The following is a 15,399-nucleotide window of genomic DNA, read 5'->3' on the forward strand; positions in this document are numbered from 1 at the left end:
TTAAAACCTCAGTAATTTTTATTTAAGTAAAAAAAAAAAATTGGAATTGTTGCTTAGGAGGTAGCTGCAATGTCAGGAGCACCAGCAGGTACAGTCACAGGTAACAGAAATCTTGCTCAGGAAGAGCACAATCAGCCATAACCAGCTCCCCATTTCAGGTTTTGCACTGCAGGTAAAATATCATCCACGTTACTGATCTCTGCAACAGAATGGAAAGCAAAAGAGTTAGGCTTATGAACCCAGAACACATTGAGTTCAACCAAAATTCCAACTTAAACAGATGGTGAATTAAGTAAACTCCTCAGGCCTTTTAATGCTTTCAGAAAAAAATCAATTAGGCTTGTAAGTAATATGCTTAAGTAAATGCAACCCCATGTTAAATGAAAATAAAGTGTTTTGGTCACTTCCTGAGGAAAGGTGGAAAGGAGAGTGAGGCGAAGGCAGCACCTTCCCTCATATCCTCCTTCCGTTTTAGAACAGCAGGAGTAAAGAAAACACGTGTTAACTGTTTAGACTTATATGAGGAAGTGTTGGCATGAAGATTATTGTTGCAAATATTACGCACCTAGAAGACACAGCAGATCTTGAATGAGAGCTTGAAAGGGTGGGAAGAAGCACTCATGTTCTTCAAGCTTATTGATGATACTGGAATGGAAAGTGAGACAATCAGGTAAGAGGTGCAAGGACCTGGCAAGTTCGTCCCTTTGGCCATTTTGTTGTTCTGTGCCATGACTTTGTGAAAATACTGCTACTTAGTACATAAAACCATGGACACCAATGTTCTGTTCTCCAGTTCTGAATCTGCAGCCAACAAGGGAGCTGTCACAAGGATCTCTGATTTCACTACTGATGCTGTATACACATCCTTCCTTTCCCCCTCACATGGCTCCAGGTAGTCTGGGGCCTGGAACATTTGTCTGTGTATGCTAAATATACTGCCTGGGGGTGGCTGGTGTAACTGCCTTGGAGGTAGAGCAAGAAATCCTTTATAAGCAGCTGTTCTCCAGTTAAAACTGAGAAATGGGTGCAGAAAGGCTGAGGGAGTGAGTATTGTTAACTCAGCATGTGTCAGACTTCTGCCTGCTCCCTTTTTAGTTTGTCTGTAAAGCACATGCTGAATGCCAGCCCTCAGGGTCTGCTGCCACCCAGATGTGGCTGTTACCTGTTGAATGTAGAACTGGATTTGTCCAGTTTCTAAAGTATCTGTAGGCAGCTTGAGGCAAACCCTGCCTTGGCAACTAGAACACTACAATATTACATCCGAGACTTGCATCACTTTCTCCTCCCCACCCAGGTGCCACATTTGTCTCCTGATGAAACATGTATCCCATTAAGGCTTGTTTGATCACATTATCCATGCAAACCAGAGTATTTTGGAACCTTCTGGCCTCAATTCTTCCCTCTGTCAACTTCATCTTTTTGACAGAATACAAGATTTGTTTCAAGCAGGACAGCAGTAACTAACGCCTGTGCTGTGGCAGCTCACTGACTTTGTACCAAATGATGAAAGTTTCTTTCAGCATCAGTTTTTGCCAGTTCTCAATTACTACATTTGATGTTTGCAGAATGGTCAGCAGTGGAACAGCCCCACATACCTGTGGATGTCTTGGATGCCCAGAAGCTGCTGTACCTGCTCAGTCACGTTCTTATTTATGATGTCACACAGTTTCCCAACAGTATTCACTACCACAGTGGGTGGAGCTGAACTGTCTGGGGAAAAACAAACACCTCATGATTCTTTTGACAGTAATAACAGGTAAGTATTTTAGACACAGCTGAATTTTTGCAGGTGCACAGATTTTATTTGGTTTTCACAGATCTAGCATATACACTCCATAATTCACAGAAAACAGAAATAAACAAATGGTCAGAAATAAACAAATACTAGCTAAGAATGGGGATTCTCTCACTAATCCTTTAGTGGCTAAAAAAACTTTGGCAGAGCTGTGTGCTCACAGCAGAGAGGGTACTAAAGTGCACCCTTACAATGTCACTGGAAATCAGCCAACTGAAATTATATATAGAGAGAGGGGGGTTATTAAATTAGGTTCTTGTGACACAACAGCCACACTGTAGGGGCTAGGCCAATAAGGAACCTGCTTAACAAACATGGAAATGTTTGGAGGAGGATGTTTTATGTTAACACCCAGAACTTGTTTTGGTATTGAATTTTAACATGTCTGTAGTGCTGTGACTGAAGGTAGCAGCCTCTTTGTCCTTTTCTCCTTGAATTTCAGAAGATCTAGGCTTGGGCAAGGCATCTTCTGAGCTGCAGATATGAGGGGGAGGTGAGGTTTCCTCCTCTGCCATGCTGCCTGCAGGCAGGAACAATGCTTCCCTCCTTGAATGAGGCTCAGCAGCCCAGGGGCTCAGGGCTGGACATCCTAGAGCCCAGCCCAACCTTTTAACCCAGGAGCAGCAGCAACTGCTGTTCTACAGAAGTTCCCACCAGAAGGGAAATAACCAACTAAACCTCTGAGTACTGACAGTTTTTGACATTCAACAACTTGTTTTGGTTTTTAAGTTTAGCAGCATAAGATGGAACTTTTGGAGGACTGGACCCAATTACAGTTGAATGAATTACTGAGTAGAAATCTACCTCTGAGACAGAGTTATTTTGTTCCTTAAATTTGTTATCTTTCAAGTGAAGAATAAACAACAATTATGAAATCAGCTCACCAAAAAAAAAACTTTGTGGAAAAAAAAAATTCTTTTCCCCTGTTATTCTTGTCTTCTGCCTCCCTGTTATTCCTCAGCAACTGCTAAAGGCTTGCAAATACTGGGGATTTGCTATTTGAGCTATAAACTGACAGGAACATGTTTTTGTCTTCCCAGTGAAGGAAACACCTAGTTCATTCATTTCTCAACAGCTCAACATTATTTTCTATGAAGAGGGCAGCTTTTCACCTGTCTCCTTTTTCTGGAATGGTGTGAACAAGCAGCAGGTGGTCAGCCTTTACCTAGTTCCAGGAGCTCTTGGAGGTTCCTCATGGCGTTGGTCATTTCCCCCAGCTTTGTGTACACCTCGTTCATCCGTGGATAAACACCACTCAGAGAATTCACATCAAACAGCTTCTGGAAGTGGGACACTATGGCAGACAGGGTTTGCAAGGAATGTGTCTGGCTGTTCTGGAGCAAGCAGGAAGAACTCATCAATGGTACTGCTTAACAAGGCAAGAGTACTTTAAGCTGTGAAACATTCTTGAAACCAGTCTGAAGAACAGGTGTAACTTCCCTTACAAAATCTCAATGTTTCAAATATTTTTAAATCTGAAGACACAGTTCAATAGTTTTCAGGCACAAGCATACATCAAACTCCAAATACTCTTTTGAAAGCTTCCTTCTCTGTTGCTAAGAGAAGCATTTATGTATTCTCAGAGACAGAACAGGGCAATGCAAATTCACTGCTGGTCAAGTGCCTTTGATTAAAGCAATCTTCCCCAAGGTGAATTTATCCATTATGTTAAAAGAGTCTTTGACTACTGAATGTCTTCAAACAGGTATTTCTTAAATGCTGCAAGGCTTTCAAATGCACCAATCTAATTACTGTGTGAAGAATGCATTTAAGAACTCCACAGTAACTTGTGATTATAAATCTCTGGTAAGAATTACCTTTTCCCTATGTTCCAATTCTTCCAAAATTGCATCTACTATCAACTGGAGGTCTTCAACTCGTATGGATTCTCTGTTATCCTGTGGATCTTTAGTGTTCCAAGGCAGCAATTCCAGAGATAGTTTTCTCAAGGACCTATGCAAATCCTTAAGAAAGGAGGAGAGCCAACTTATTTTGCAAACTGCTTAAAGTTGTTTTTAGTATAGAAACAGATGTTTTTCTGTTTCTTATATGCAGAAAACATTCCAGCACTGGAGAGGTTAAGGTTTTAATTTTAATGAATTTAAGGATAGTATCTTGCCGACATTCTTTGATTTGAAAAGAACAGAGTGAAAAATATTACATTTTGCTATGCGTTATAGTTTCAGTGAAATAGGAAGTATTGGTCACAAAGAGTTTGGCCTTAAACAAAACTATTTCACTTGTATTTGGATCAAAAAGTCACTGGTCAGACAAAAGGAAGGAAGAGAATGCACCATCATCAATGTGTGAAGTCCAGACTCTAAAGCTTAAGTTTCCTCTCAGGGACTCAGTTAATGAAATGGAATAAAAGATTTACACAGAGAAGTATCTCTGGTATATTTTTCACATGGACAGCAGATTATTTGTAAAATTTAACACCAGGTCAGAAAATAACAAAAGCTACACACAAAAACCCCCCACAACTACACATAGGGAGGCATGGAGGAGAGGAGAGCAGATGAAAGGAAACCAAGAAACAGAGTACAGCAATGTGTTGTTACCTTTAGGGCTATGAGCTGATCTGCCCACATTTCTACAGTGAGTGGAAGGTGCTCAAATCCACATCCCTGTCCATTCTCTTTATTGTCCTTTTGCACTGGCCCTTTGCTGGGCCGGAATATTAACGGAGGAGCTCTTGGGCTTTGCAAAATAGAATCAATATGGGACAAAACCTTCAAGAACAAATGACAAATGTTGTTGCTCAAATATGTATGATGTTTTGGAATAAAATCCCTCTTTATCACAGTCATGATTGTCTGAAATAAAGTCATAAATAGCTCCAATATTACTATTGACTGATTTTACACATGCATTCAACATGCAATAGACTCAAAGATTTCAACATATACCAGCTAGAAGATATGTAAAAGTAATGTAAGTGTATACTTCCCTTTGAGGGATACTTAACATTTATCCACTCGAGGCATTGTAAATTCCACAGTTCACAGTTTGCTAAGTTCTATTATATTTAGGCTTTTTAATTAGAAAAATTATAAAGGCCACTATCACCCAAGACCTTGAACCCCTGTCCTGAACAGACTTCAGCTAAATCATATTTACCAGCCTAGTGTCTGCTGCCTTGCTGTGATTTCAGGTAGTTTACACTCAGACAGAACAAGAACCAGCCTACACTGACAGCCAAATCCAAAAATGACTCATCTTACACACAGGATTTGATAGGCATTCTTAGCCTCACACCAGCACACTCCAGTTCACAGCTAAACAGAACATGTAAAACATTTCATTGTAACAGGGCTGGAAACAAGCAGAACAGATACAATTTGGGTACCTGCAAGTATTGCTGGCAAGCTGCCTGCAGCTGATCCACAGTGGCAACTCTCCCAGAGTCTTTGTTTTCTTCTTTTTTTTCTCCAGTCCTACTCCCTGAAAATCTGCACAAAAATACAACACAGTGGGTCACACAAGCAGCCTTAGCAGGAGATGCTACCTTTAACCTTGGTGGAAGAACCAGGTGTGTAGCACTTCAACACACAAAGTAAATATCCATGTTCTGATGCTGAGCAATAAAACTCCATCAGACCCAAGTAACACAGATTGACAACACAATACCTACCCAATGCAAATATCAATAATTTATCTCAAGTCTCCAGGCTGAGGCTATGCCACACTGCTTGCTGATTTAGAAGGGACACCACCAGGTTTTCTGTTACCTATGGCTGAAGACCTAAAATCCAGAATTTTACTCTAAAGGCTCAAATTCCAAGCTCAGTTGTTATCTGCTTCTGCTGGAACATCTTTCCTGGCTTATTACACAAAGCTCACTACTGCTTTTCATCTAAATGATACCTACTGCACAAGAGAATAGACCATTTAAATATACACAACATGTCTATTTATTTTTATGTGATGTCTTTTTCAGTCTATAAAATATTTAGCATTCAGTATACACAAGGACAAATGACTAAGTGAAATTACAGTTAAAAACACTTCATTAGTACTAGAACTTTTATATCTTCTATGCATTTTCTTAGCAATATTCCAGAAAAAAAACAGTCAAGTTCTAAGAATAATCTGGACATAACTTCAGTAGCTGCAACATTTTGCCAACTCACACTTTCCCATTTATAATCCATAATGAAACCAAGAACTTCCTTTACCGCTTATGAAAGCAGCAAACACCAGAGACGGCCCTGTGCATATTGCCAGCAAAAGAACTCAAATCAAATCCAGAAAGACAAAATGAAGTAAAAAACCTCCATTTGGAGACCCTGCCATCATTTCAGAAATAGAGGGATGCAGAGGTCCAGCAGCACTTGCTGCTCATAACCAAAGAATGCTGATAAGGCACATGCTAGATAAGCTACTCTCTACATCACAGGCTGCAGAGTAACCTTGCCTTCAGAAATCCAGAGGATTCATGAAAGTCCCTGAAAGAATATACTTACTGGGTAGTTTTCTTTAAAGCTTTCTGTAGTTTCTTCACTTGGTGCTTGTAAAATTTTAATTCCTGTGCAGTTGGCCTGCTAGACAGAAAAAGTACCATGTTATATGTCTTGCATTGGAAGGTATCTATAAAATTCATCCAAGCAAAAAAGGAAAAAAGTTTTGCCAGTGCCAAAAAATCATTCTGGAAATTAAATTCTGCTATATTTCTACATGACAACAGCAATAAAGAGCAAACTAACCATTAGGAGCTGTTATTAACAGTGTAGGGAGAACTGTGTGGCTGTCATATCTCATTTCTTTGATCACAGATTTCACACTTGACTTTTACAATTGCTGGTGCTTGTAAAGCAAAGTCTACTGAAATGGCCTTGCAAAGAATGACACTTATCCTTTCTCACCTTATTTCCAAGTTTTTCTTGAGATTTATATTTTCAAGCAAAAGCTGTTCATTCTTGGCCTTTGTTTCAGTAAGCTGCTTCTGGAAAGACTGCAACAGAGACTGGGTTATTGCTTTTATTGCCCTCATTTCACAATGAATAAGCTTCAACAATTTAAAGTGTGTGCATGTTAAGAAGGGTTCCCTGTTGCCTGGACAGCAAAGCAGCACAGATGAGGACTCAGATGATGGAGCCAAGAGCCTGGTGTATCAGACCCCAGGTGGAGCACTGTGACCAAAGGAGGTCTGTGCAATCCCCAGCAGACTCACAACATTCTGCTGAATCTTTGCACAAGGACAGGAACTCTGCCCATAGAGGTTACAAGCTCAGAAGACATGACAAGAACAAGGGACAGAAAACAAACATGTTTATGTTTCTGTGTGGCTCTTGAAGGGTAACCATTGAGAGATCTGCACTGACTTATTCTTGCCAGTTCCATACCATGAGCAGGGCTTTGTAATTAGGAGTAGCATCTAGATTTAAGAACTCTTCCTTGGTTTTTACTTCTCTCTGCACCTCGTCTTCATCTTTTTTATATTGCCTATTGGGAAAAATAAATTGGTTCAGCTTAGTGCAGTTCATTTAGCTCAAAAAATGTAAGTTGGTTTAGTTAGCAGTTATGTATGATGTTTCCATAACTACCAAGTAAATAGAATAGGTATTCTGCCCTTAGATTCCTGCTCTAATTTCTGGGAAAGCTGTTTCATGTGCTAATAAAATGCACTTATCCACAGGAGAAACTCCAGTACAAGCAAATCCCATTTCAGTTTTGTCAACAGTAATCTCAGACTACGAAATGTCTCAGGTATCTGTTGCTTTGTGCCTTGCAGGCACTGGGATAGAGCTGAAAACCTTTAGTTTTGGATGATCAGTCAACTGAGCACAACTAATGCAGTAATTCTGCCTGTGAACCATGGTAAAAGAGAAAGGGGAAGAAAAAGAAAGAAAGCAAGAAAAAAGGACATAGTTCAAGTATCTGAATACCCCAAGCCTCCTAACTGTCCTGGCCTCCTGACTGAGAAGCTGCTTAGCCTGACTGCCAGTTATTCTCTGGAAAAATCTAAATTTCCATGACTATTATAATCCTTTGCTATTTCTTACATGCTAGTGATACCTGGAGCACAGAATATTTACCACTATAAGATTTAAGAACAGTAAGGGCTAAAAAAATTTTTGAACATCAGAACCACAGGGCATTCAATGAGACCTACCTCAGCTCCTTTTTAATCTGACTAATCTGAGATTCATAATAGTCAATTAGACAAAGGTACCTGAAGAAAGGAAAAATTCATTTTGAATTTCAGATATTCTCACAAAACTCATCCTGTGATCAACCCAGAGGAACAGGTCAGCTCACACAGCTGCACTGCACTTTGGAAGTGGCTGCTCCAAACAGTGGAGTTTCTCTCATACCAGACAACCATGGTCACACTTTGCCAAAATGGAAAAGTAGACTGTGCTAGTTTAGAAACAGCAAAATATTCAAGAGGAGAAAAAAGTTAAATCTGCCCACCAGCTCCTCATCTTATGCTTGTGGTTGCCCAGCAAGATTAACAGAGAGGCACAGTCAAAATAAAGTGTCTTGAGCACTCTGAGATGGTCTGGTTTGGAGAGACAGATGAGGGAGGACAGGAAACCAAATTCAGTGATCCTTCCTCTGATACAATGAGGGCTCAAGGAAAAAGCTAAGCACACACAATCTCTCTTAAAAGCTTCCCAGGTAAGCACTGCTGGCCAGGCCTAGAGAGCTGATTTTTACCAGCACAACAAAGCAATGGCTACCTGAGGCCTAGGAACTGGCAAATGCCTGATTGTAGCAGAGCTATGGAAATCCTCCTACCAAGAGACACAGCCTTGTGACTCTTTGGGAACTCACCCAAAAGTACTGGGAAGCTTAGAAGCAAGCCTGCAGTCAGCAGCTGCAAACATCACTTCCCAAAATCAGAAAGGCTCTTTTTAGGGGGACTAAGGATGGTGTTTGCTGGGGGGTTTGTTTATTTTTAACTTACGTTTTTAAATGTTAGAATCCCAGGATGAGATCACCCCAGCCGACACTGCAGCTACAGGGCAGAGTGAATCATTCCCTTCCCTTTGCTGACATCTAGTGTGGGCAGTGGGTGGCAATTTTTTAATTTCTGCCATGGATTTATCTGGCTTACAGTTTCACAGAAGAAAAATATCACTGCACTGAGGTACCTTCACAAGAATTCGTATTTCATCTTGTACTCCTAAAGTCTCCAGGTTACCTTTTTCCCCCATATAAATATCAAGAAGCATTACATTAAAATCTGTTTCTTCATTTAATGTTGCAGGGATTCAGCAGTAGAAGAGAATTACTCACCGCTGATCCAGGACAGACTTGGGAGCTCTTTTGCAAAACTGACAAAACATTTTCTTTTGAGTGTCAGCTCGCTGCTGCTCCTCCCTCCCAACTCTGCTCAGCTCCTTCTGCAAGCGGGCAATGATCTCTTGCTGTTCTTGCAGCTTTTCCTGCTGCTGTTGGTATTTCACCTGTGAACAGGCAAGGGGAGCATTACTGAATTATTCTGACCCACCAGCTGACTGTCCTGCACAAGCCCAGGTACACACTTGGAACCAAGGAAAATGAGCACTTGGGTTTTAGCTGTGCTGAAGAGACGGTGGAAGAGGGATACAGACATTTTTCTAAATTATTTCTAGAAAATTCTGCATAGTTTGAAAATACTTAGCTATAAACAGTGTACTAACCCTATGACTCAAGATTCATGTTTATTTAGATCAACATAAATATTCTGACACTTTTCACAAGTCAAAGGTTTGAATCCTCAGGCAGCACTATTTGAATTACCTGTGAAGCCTGTTGCTCTTTTTGAAGTTCCTTGACTTGGCTCTGTTGCTGGCATGCTTTAGCTATTGTTTCATCTTCCAGCTGACAAATTTTGGCCTTAATGTTTTTCACCACATTTTCCAAATCATTAGCCCGTTGCTCTTGCCGAGATGCCCGACCTTGTTCCAGTCGTACCACATCTCTGAAAAAAGAAATGAATCCTTGCTTTTAACTTAAACTCATTTCACTATAGACAGTGCAGGACACTGACCTTGGATAACATCCTCTGGCAGCATGGGCATGGTATGGGAAATACACTGATATGAGAAGAAGCAGCAGATGAAACAACAGAAGAGCTTGAAAGGAACTGAGACAACATTGCTGCATATTGAACAATAACCTCAGGAAAATGGTCTTAGGCCTCTGGTAAGATAAGATCTCCACCAGGCCAGAGATGCAATACTCCAATACTGATAATACTTTTACTCTGCAGGTAAATCCCTTCCACTGTCTTACCTAAGACATCGATTTGCCTCCATAAGTCCCTGCATCACCTTCTGCTGTCGCTCAATGTCTTCCACCAGCGTTTTTAATGCAAGCCTTATTCCTTGAGAAGACTCATGGTCTAGGACAATCATATCTGAAGACACAAAACATAAGCAAAGTCACAATGAAAGGGTTTGAACAGCCAAAGAAGATCGCCTGTTTGCTGCCACTAGGAAGTGACAGCTTTGGAGATGCCTTATGAACTTACGGTTACTATTTCCGAATACAAAAATTACATTTCCTGACGTACATTACCTGATGTATCTCTGCAGCTTTGGGGGGCAGCAAGACTCACAGGTTTCAACCCATGACGCATTAATATCCTGTTTAGGTTTTCCCACTCTGCCTTCTCCTGCTGCATTGGGAGAAAGGGAAAATGAGGCAGAAACCTGAGTTCTTCGCATGAGCTGTGCAGCAGAAGCCAAATGCCCCCAAATTAAAGCAAACCAACCCCAAACCCCCCAAGAGGCCACTACAGGAGGGCTTGTTAGAAACTCCAATAGGATCTGCAAAGCACATTGGGGAAAAGCGTACTTAACACCGCACAGCACGCTCAGTTTCCCTGATCCCTGCTGAAAGCAGAATACGCGCAATGAGTTAAATTCTCCTCTTTGGGAACCCCAAACCACCGGCCCTCGGCTCCGTCCAACGCACCCGGGGCGCAGCGGCCCCGCCGCGAGCGGAGCCCTCAGGGAGGCGGCGGCGGCTCTGGCGGTTCACGGACTGCTCCATGGCGTTCTGTCCCGCTCCAACCACCCAGCAGCGACACCCGGGGCCAGCAGAGTACCTCGGTCATGGCGAGGGCCGCAGGGCAGGAGAGGGGCCGCTCCTCAGGCCGCGGAGCCGCTCGGGCGGGAGCGGAGCGGCGGGAGCGGCGGGCGGGGCGGCCGCGGGGCGACGCTGCGCGGGCGCCGCCATTTTGCGGCGCGGGAGGCGAGGGGAGGAGACCGGGCGGAGGTAGGAGCGGGGACACGGCGGGAGCTGCGGCGGGCGCGGGGCTAATAAAAACAAAAAATAAAGCCAGGAAGAAATGGAAAAAGCTCGTTGCTGGCGGTAACGGTGGGGACAGATTTGCCGTCTTCGGAGCTCGTGCATTTCCCGGTATGCCACCCCGCGATGAGCGCTGCCGGGATTAGATGCATCTGGTCTGGGAGCCGTAATCCCAGCCTAGTTTTCAGAACGAGTCCTTCCGTGTGAAGGAGCAAACACCGCCTCGGGCTGCTGAGCTGGTCGGTGAATAGCGGCGGTGGTGCAGAGGTGCTGTGTGTCCCTGCTTCGGCGCAGGGGCCGCAGGCGCCGCGCCCGCTCCCTCATGGAGAGCGCCCGGCTTTCCCTTGGGATGCGGGGGGATCGCTGGCCTCAGCAAACACCCCTGGCTAGAGTCTGCGTTCGGCCTTGGTGCAAAATAAACGCGTATCGCTTCATTACCACGATTTGAGGGCAAAAAATAAAAAAGGAATTTGTGTGGTCTGGGATGCTTCCTAACCCTTTCAGCATTGATCCTAAGTGATGCCTAAAGCCAACGCCGCAGGATTGCGGCCTGCCCGGGGCATGAGGGCTCCGGGCTGTCCGGGACCCGCTTCGGGCACCTTCCGAGGCCGCCCCTTGTGCCGAGCTGGTCTGTGCCGAGCCTGCTCCCCGGAGCCGAGGAGGGAAATGTTCCCTGCCCGACTCCCACCGTGTGCCCGGGGATGCCGCCTTTGCAAAAACCAGAAACTTCAGGAGCGGCCAAAACGACCCCCTCATTAATTAGCACGTTTATTATTACCACGTTTGTTTATTGATAGGTACAAATATGACCGATCATGATGAAATTATTGAGTGAAAATAATACACTTAAAAAGCGGTGGTTGTAAAACACCGTCGCGGTCTAAAATACACTTAAGTAAGAAATTAGTTCCTTGTGCCTCACATGGATTTTGTGACTGAATTGCCAGGTCAGATTTAATAATGTGCTTGTTGAAAGCTGCTAAAGTGGTTTAGAAGAGGGAGGAGGTGGAATCATTGCCTGTGCTATTTCCAGTCCCATGTTCATTATGGTCTGGGACTGAGATGGGCAGCTCTGGACTGGGTTCCTGCTTTGGTCAAACTGTTAATTTCTAAACTCTGGCAGCCCATTTTTCCATCCAGTAACTGACAAAGTTATAAGGACATAGTAAAGGTAGGACAAACTTTACTAGCACTTATTTGGTTTTGTAAAATACAGTATTTTTAAAAATACTTGCCTTTCTGTCTTAGAGAAAGATGGTTGTGTTTTAAGTGTTTTTATTTTATCATATATATGACAGCACTGCATGTTAGTTAATGATGCTAAATGTCCTGGAGAAAATTATGAAACTTTAGACTTCAGTGCTTCTCTCCTACTATTCTGCTTTTCTATTTTTTCTTGCTGCTAATTGGATTAAAAGCTCTTTTGGCTTCTATGGCATCCGGTGAGGAGATTACTGTCTGTGACGATGAAATAAGGTAAAAAATCAGAACTGTGATATGAGCAGATTTGGAAAGATATCCACAGTTCCAGTGGTCACTTATGACTGTGTATAAACTTTAAAAATTACTTGAATAAAAGGATATCTTACCAGATCCATTCCCCTCTGTCTGTGTGTGCAGAGTTGCATATCCGAATGATGTTGGTAGTGTTTATGAGATTAGAGACAAATCTGTTAACACAGCAAATAGTCATACTATTTTTTCAAGTCCAAAAAGCTGAAACACTTTCTTTGAGACCAATAAAATAATATATTTTAATGCCTACCAAGAAATAGCAGAACTATCTAGGAGTATCTTAAAGCTAAATAAAATTTTGTTACCTATTGTCACCTGAATTTGGAGTTTTAGAGGTTAGATGGGTAGCTGTGTCTTTGTACTGTTTGTCAAAATGAGTCTGTTTAACCGTTTATATTTTGTGATGTCATATCTGAATGTCTGAAAAACATGAAAATATAAGCAGTTCTGTAAGCTTATTCTTTCAAGTCTCACTTTGTATTTGCAAAAAGTGCAAATACAAAAGCAGAAGAAGCAGTAAAGCTTTGAACTGCAGACATTGGGACTTGAACTTGCAACGACAATTAATTTGCTTTGTTGGTTTCTCCTTAGGTCTCGGTACAGCCACCTAGAGAAGATGACAGATTTGGTGGCTGTTTGGGAAGTAGCTTTAAGTGATGGTGTTCATAAGATTGAATTTGAACATGGGACCACTTCAGGAAAGCGTGTTGTCTATGTTGATGGAAAGGTGAAATTGCTATGTGCTCAAAATTCACTGTGATACAGATTATATAAATGCACTTCCTTGCAACACACATCACAACAAACAAAAGAGTAATAAATGCAAGTGAGGTACATTCAGTTAATTACCTAGTTTAATAAAATGCATCATTCTTTTTTTCAGTTCCAATTAAGGTGTGAGTATTCATGAAGTGCTTTGCTGTCCTTGGGCAGAGGCACTCTGTGCATACAAAGCACTATGTATGCATTCAGTCCCAAGCAGTAGTTCAGTACTGAGCTGTCTCCTGAGTTCCAGTTCAATTTTTTAATATTAAAACATGCACTCAGGTTTTTCAATTAATACCCTCTGTCTTTGTTTTTCTTCTACAGGAAGAAATAAGAAGAGAATGGATGTTTAAATTAGTGGGTAAAGAAACATTCACTGTTGGAGCTACTAAAACTAAAGCTGCTATTAACATTGATGCAGTCAGTGGCTTTGCATATGAATATACTTTGGAGATCAATGGAAAGAGTCTCAAGCAGTATATAGAGAACAGGCTAAAAACAACCAATACTTGGATATTGAGCTTGGGAGGTACAGACTATAGAATTGTCCTAGGTAAGTAAACATTGAGTGACTGCATGTTGCTGCCTTTGAATAAATTGTGTGCATTTAAAAACTGGTAACTAAGAGAAAGCACAGTTGTGATGTAGCTCTGATGCTGTATAAAACCCTGGGGGATGTGGAAGTTTGGAGTGAGATGCCAAAGACAGTCTGAAGAGTAATGCTCTTGTTACACATGTGTGAGTCTACAGGAGCATGGTCTAGATTTGGTGGGGGGGAGTTGGGAGGCATTGCTGCTGCTGCCTCCATAGAGCTGCCCTGGCCAGGCAGTTCTCCAGGTGCAGCCTGCTACAGAAACCTTACCTGCATTGTGATCAAACCTCACATGGGTCTGAATTTGTTCAGCAGGTAACCAGGCTTTCCTTCCACAAATCATCAGCCATGGTCAAGAAGTCTTTATCTGAAGTGCAACAGTGTTATTCCATATTTTTGATAGATTGATGAGCATCCTTTTTTCTGCATCACTTCTTATCTACAAACTTAAACTAAAACTTTCCAATCATGTTCTTTCACTTTCTTAATAGTAAGGCAATACCTTGCTTCTCTTCTGCCCTCCCTTTCCCAGTTACATTAGAAGCAGGTGGGAGGAAGGGATCCCGTGAGGAATTTGTCCCTGGCATCCAGTGGGAAAACTTCCCCTTGGGCATTGCTGTATGGTTAGAGCTGGAGACAAGAGATCTCAGACTATGATTTCTTCTTAAACCTCAGCACAAAATGAACTGCCCTAAGATGAAGGGGAGCAATGAAGAAAGACAGTTTTAGACAGAAACAGTTAAGTCTTCATAGAATTTTAATCTCACTATGCTTACTGGAAAGACAAGCAGGGTTCAGCTCTGTGCTGATGTTGTGTCAGTGACAGTGTCAGTAAAGGGAATTCTACAGCAAAGTAATTTAAGGAGGATGTGCTGGGAGAAGTAAAAGAATATTCTGCTTCAAGTACAAAAAACCCTAAGATTGATATTTAAAGTGGTACTTTAAATATCATTTACTACATATTTACTACAAAATATTAAGAATACAGACAGTTTGATGGATGTTAAATAATGCTGCTTTTGAATTAATTTGACCTGGAAAAAGAGAGCTTTACTGAATAACCAGCACTCACTCAAATAATTAGTTGAAATTACTTCACTTTTCTGTCTTGTAAATTTTTTCAGTTTAAGACTGACAGAGTCTCTCTGGCACTATTCAAAAGAACACAGTGTTTATAGCCAGGGCTAGGGAGGGGTAAAAATGTATCTTTTAAACAAAAGTTGATGACAGAGACTCTTCTCTCGGCAGTGTGAGAGCAAGCCCTGTAGCTCAGGTATTACAGCTACTTAGGAACTTCTTTTGGGAATTGAAAGTAAAATTCAACAGTAGATTTTTAAAATTCCTAGATCCTTGTTGGTAGGGTCAAAAATAATGACCTTGCTCTTTCTACCTTGTTTTTCTTTTCCTTCACAGAAAAGGACACCATGGATGTGTGGTGCAATGGTCAAAAGATGGAAACAGCGGTATGTGATCCTTAACAAAGGCT

The 15,399-nt window shown here is 41.9% G+C and overlaps 2 protein-coding genes across 11 annotated transcripts in view; one reads left to right on the top strand and one right to left on the bottom strand.

Annotated features, from left to right (window-relative positions):
* CEP70 (centrosomal protein 70) lies at nucleotides 1-10,971 on the bottom strand. Of its 5 annotated transcripts, none has more exons than XM_074547960.1 (16): nucleotides 10,839-10,971; nucleotides 10,307-10,406; nucleotides 10,022-10,145; nucleotides 9,527-9,707; nucleotides 9,041-9,210; nucleotides 7,911-7,970; nucleotides 7,141-7,240; nucleotides 6,661-6,749; nucleotides 6,262-6,336; nucleotides 5,145-5,247; nucleotides 4,357-4,527; nucleotides 3,613-3,759; nucleotides 2,961-3,129; nucleotides 1,596-1,710; nucleotides 566-645; nucleotides 1-199 (listed from the first exon to the last, which is right to left on the bottom strand). In XM_074547960.1, exons 1-16 carry the CDS (start codon nucleotides 10,845-10,847, stop codon nucleotides 132-134), a joined length of 1,761 nt encoding a protein of 586 aa, XP_074404061.1. In that variant the 5' UTR covers nucleotides 10,848-10,971; the 3' UTR covers nucleotides 1-131. The 5 variants fall into 5 exon arrangements, with proteins under 5 accessions (XP_074404061.1, XP_026649795.2, XP_026649794.2 ...); XM_026793994.2 differs by having other exon boundaries at nucleotides 6,262-6,339; XM_026793993.2 differs by having other exon boundaries at nucleotides 10,706-10,839.
* The window catches only part of FAIM (Fas apoptotic inhibitory molecule), a 13,414-nt gene continuing 8,905 nt past the window's right edge, over nucleotides 10,891-15,399 (top strand). For 2 of the 6 annotated variants that reach the window (XR_012581915.1, XM_005487943.3), the window contains exons 1-5: nucleotides 10,896-11,008; nucleotides 12,460-12,517; nucleotides 13,148-13,283; nucleotides 13,646-13,874; nucleotides 15,327-15,376. Coding sequence is in view for 5 of the 6 variants with exons in the window: in XM_005487943.3 (XP_005488000.1) it covers nucleotides 12,474-12,517; nucleotides 13,148-13,283; nucleotides 13,646-13,874; nucleotides 15,327-15,376 (459 nt within the window). In the remaining variant the exon portion in view is untranslated. The other 4 variants (XM_026793997.2, XM_005487942.4, XM_005487945.3 and 1 more) reach the window with 4 other exon arrangements.

The sequence above is a fragment of the Zonotrichia albicollis genome, chromosome 10 (genome assembly GCF_047830755.1).
Source record: "Zonotrichia albicollis isolate bZonAlb1 chromosome 10, bZonAlb1.hap1, whole genome shotgun sequence".
Lineage (NCBI taxonomy): Eukaryota > Metazoa > Chordata > Aves > Passeriformes > Passerellidae > Zonotrichia > Zonotrichia albicollis.

What these genes read in the sequence shown, in the direction of transcription:
- CEP70 (XM_026793992.2), bottom strand. Translation starts at nt 10,783, where the DNA reads ATGGAGCAGTCCGTGAACCGCCAGAGCCGCCGCCGCCTCCCTGAGGGC. An exon ending in GGCATCCAAGACATCCACAG is followed by an intron (nt 646 to 1,595) that starts GTATGTGGGGCT and finishes TTTCCATTCCAG; the next exon opens with TATCATCAATAAGCTTGAAG. An exon ending in AGATCTGCTGTGTCTTCTAG is followed by an intron (nt 200 to 565) that starts GTGCGTAATATT and finishes ATTCTGTTGCAG; the next exon opens with AGATCAGTAACGTGGATGAT.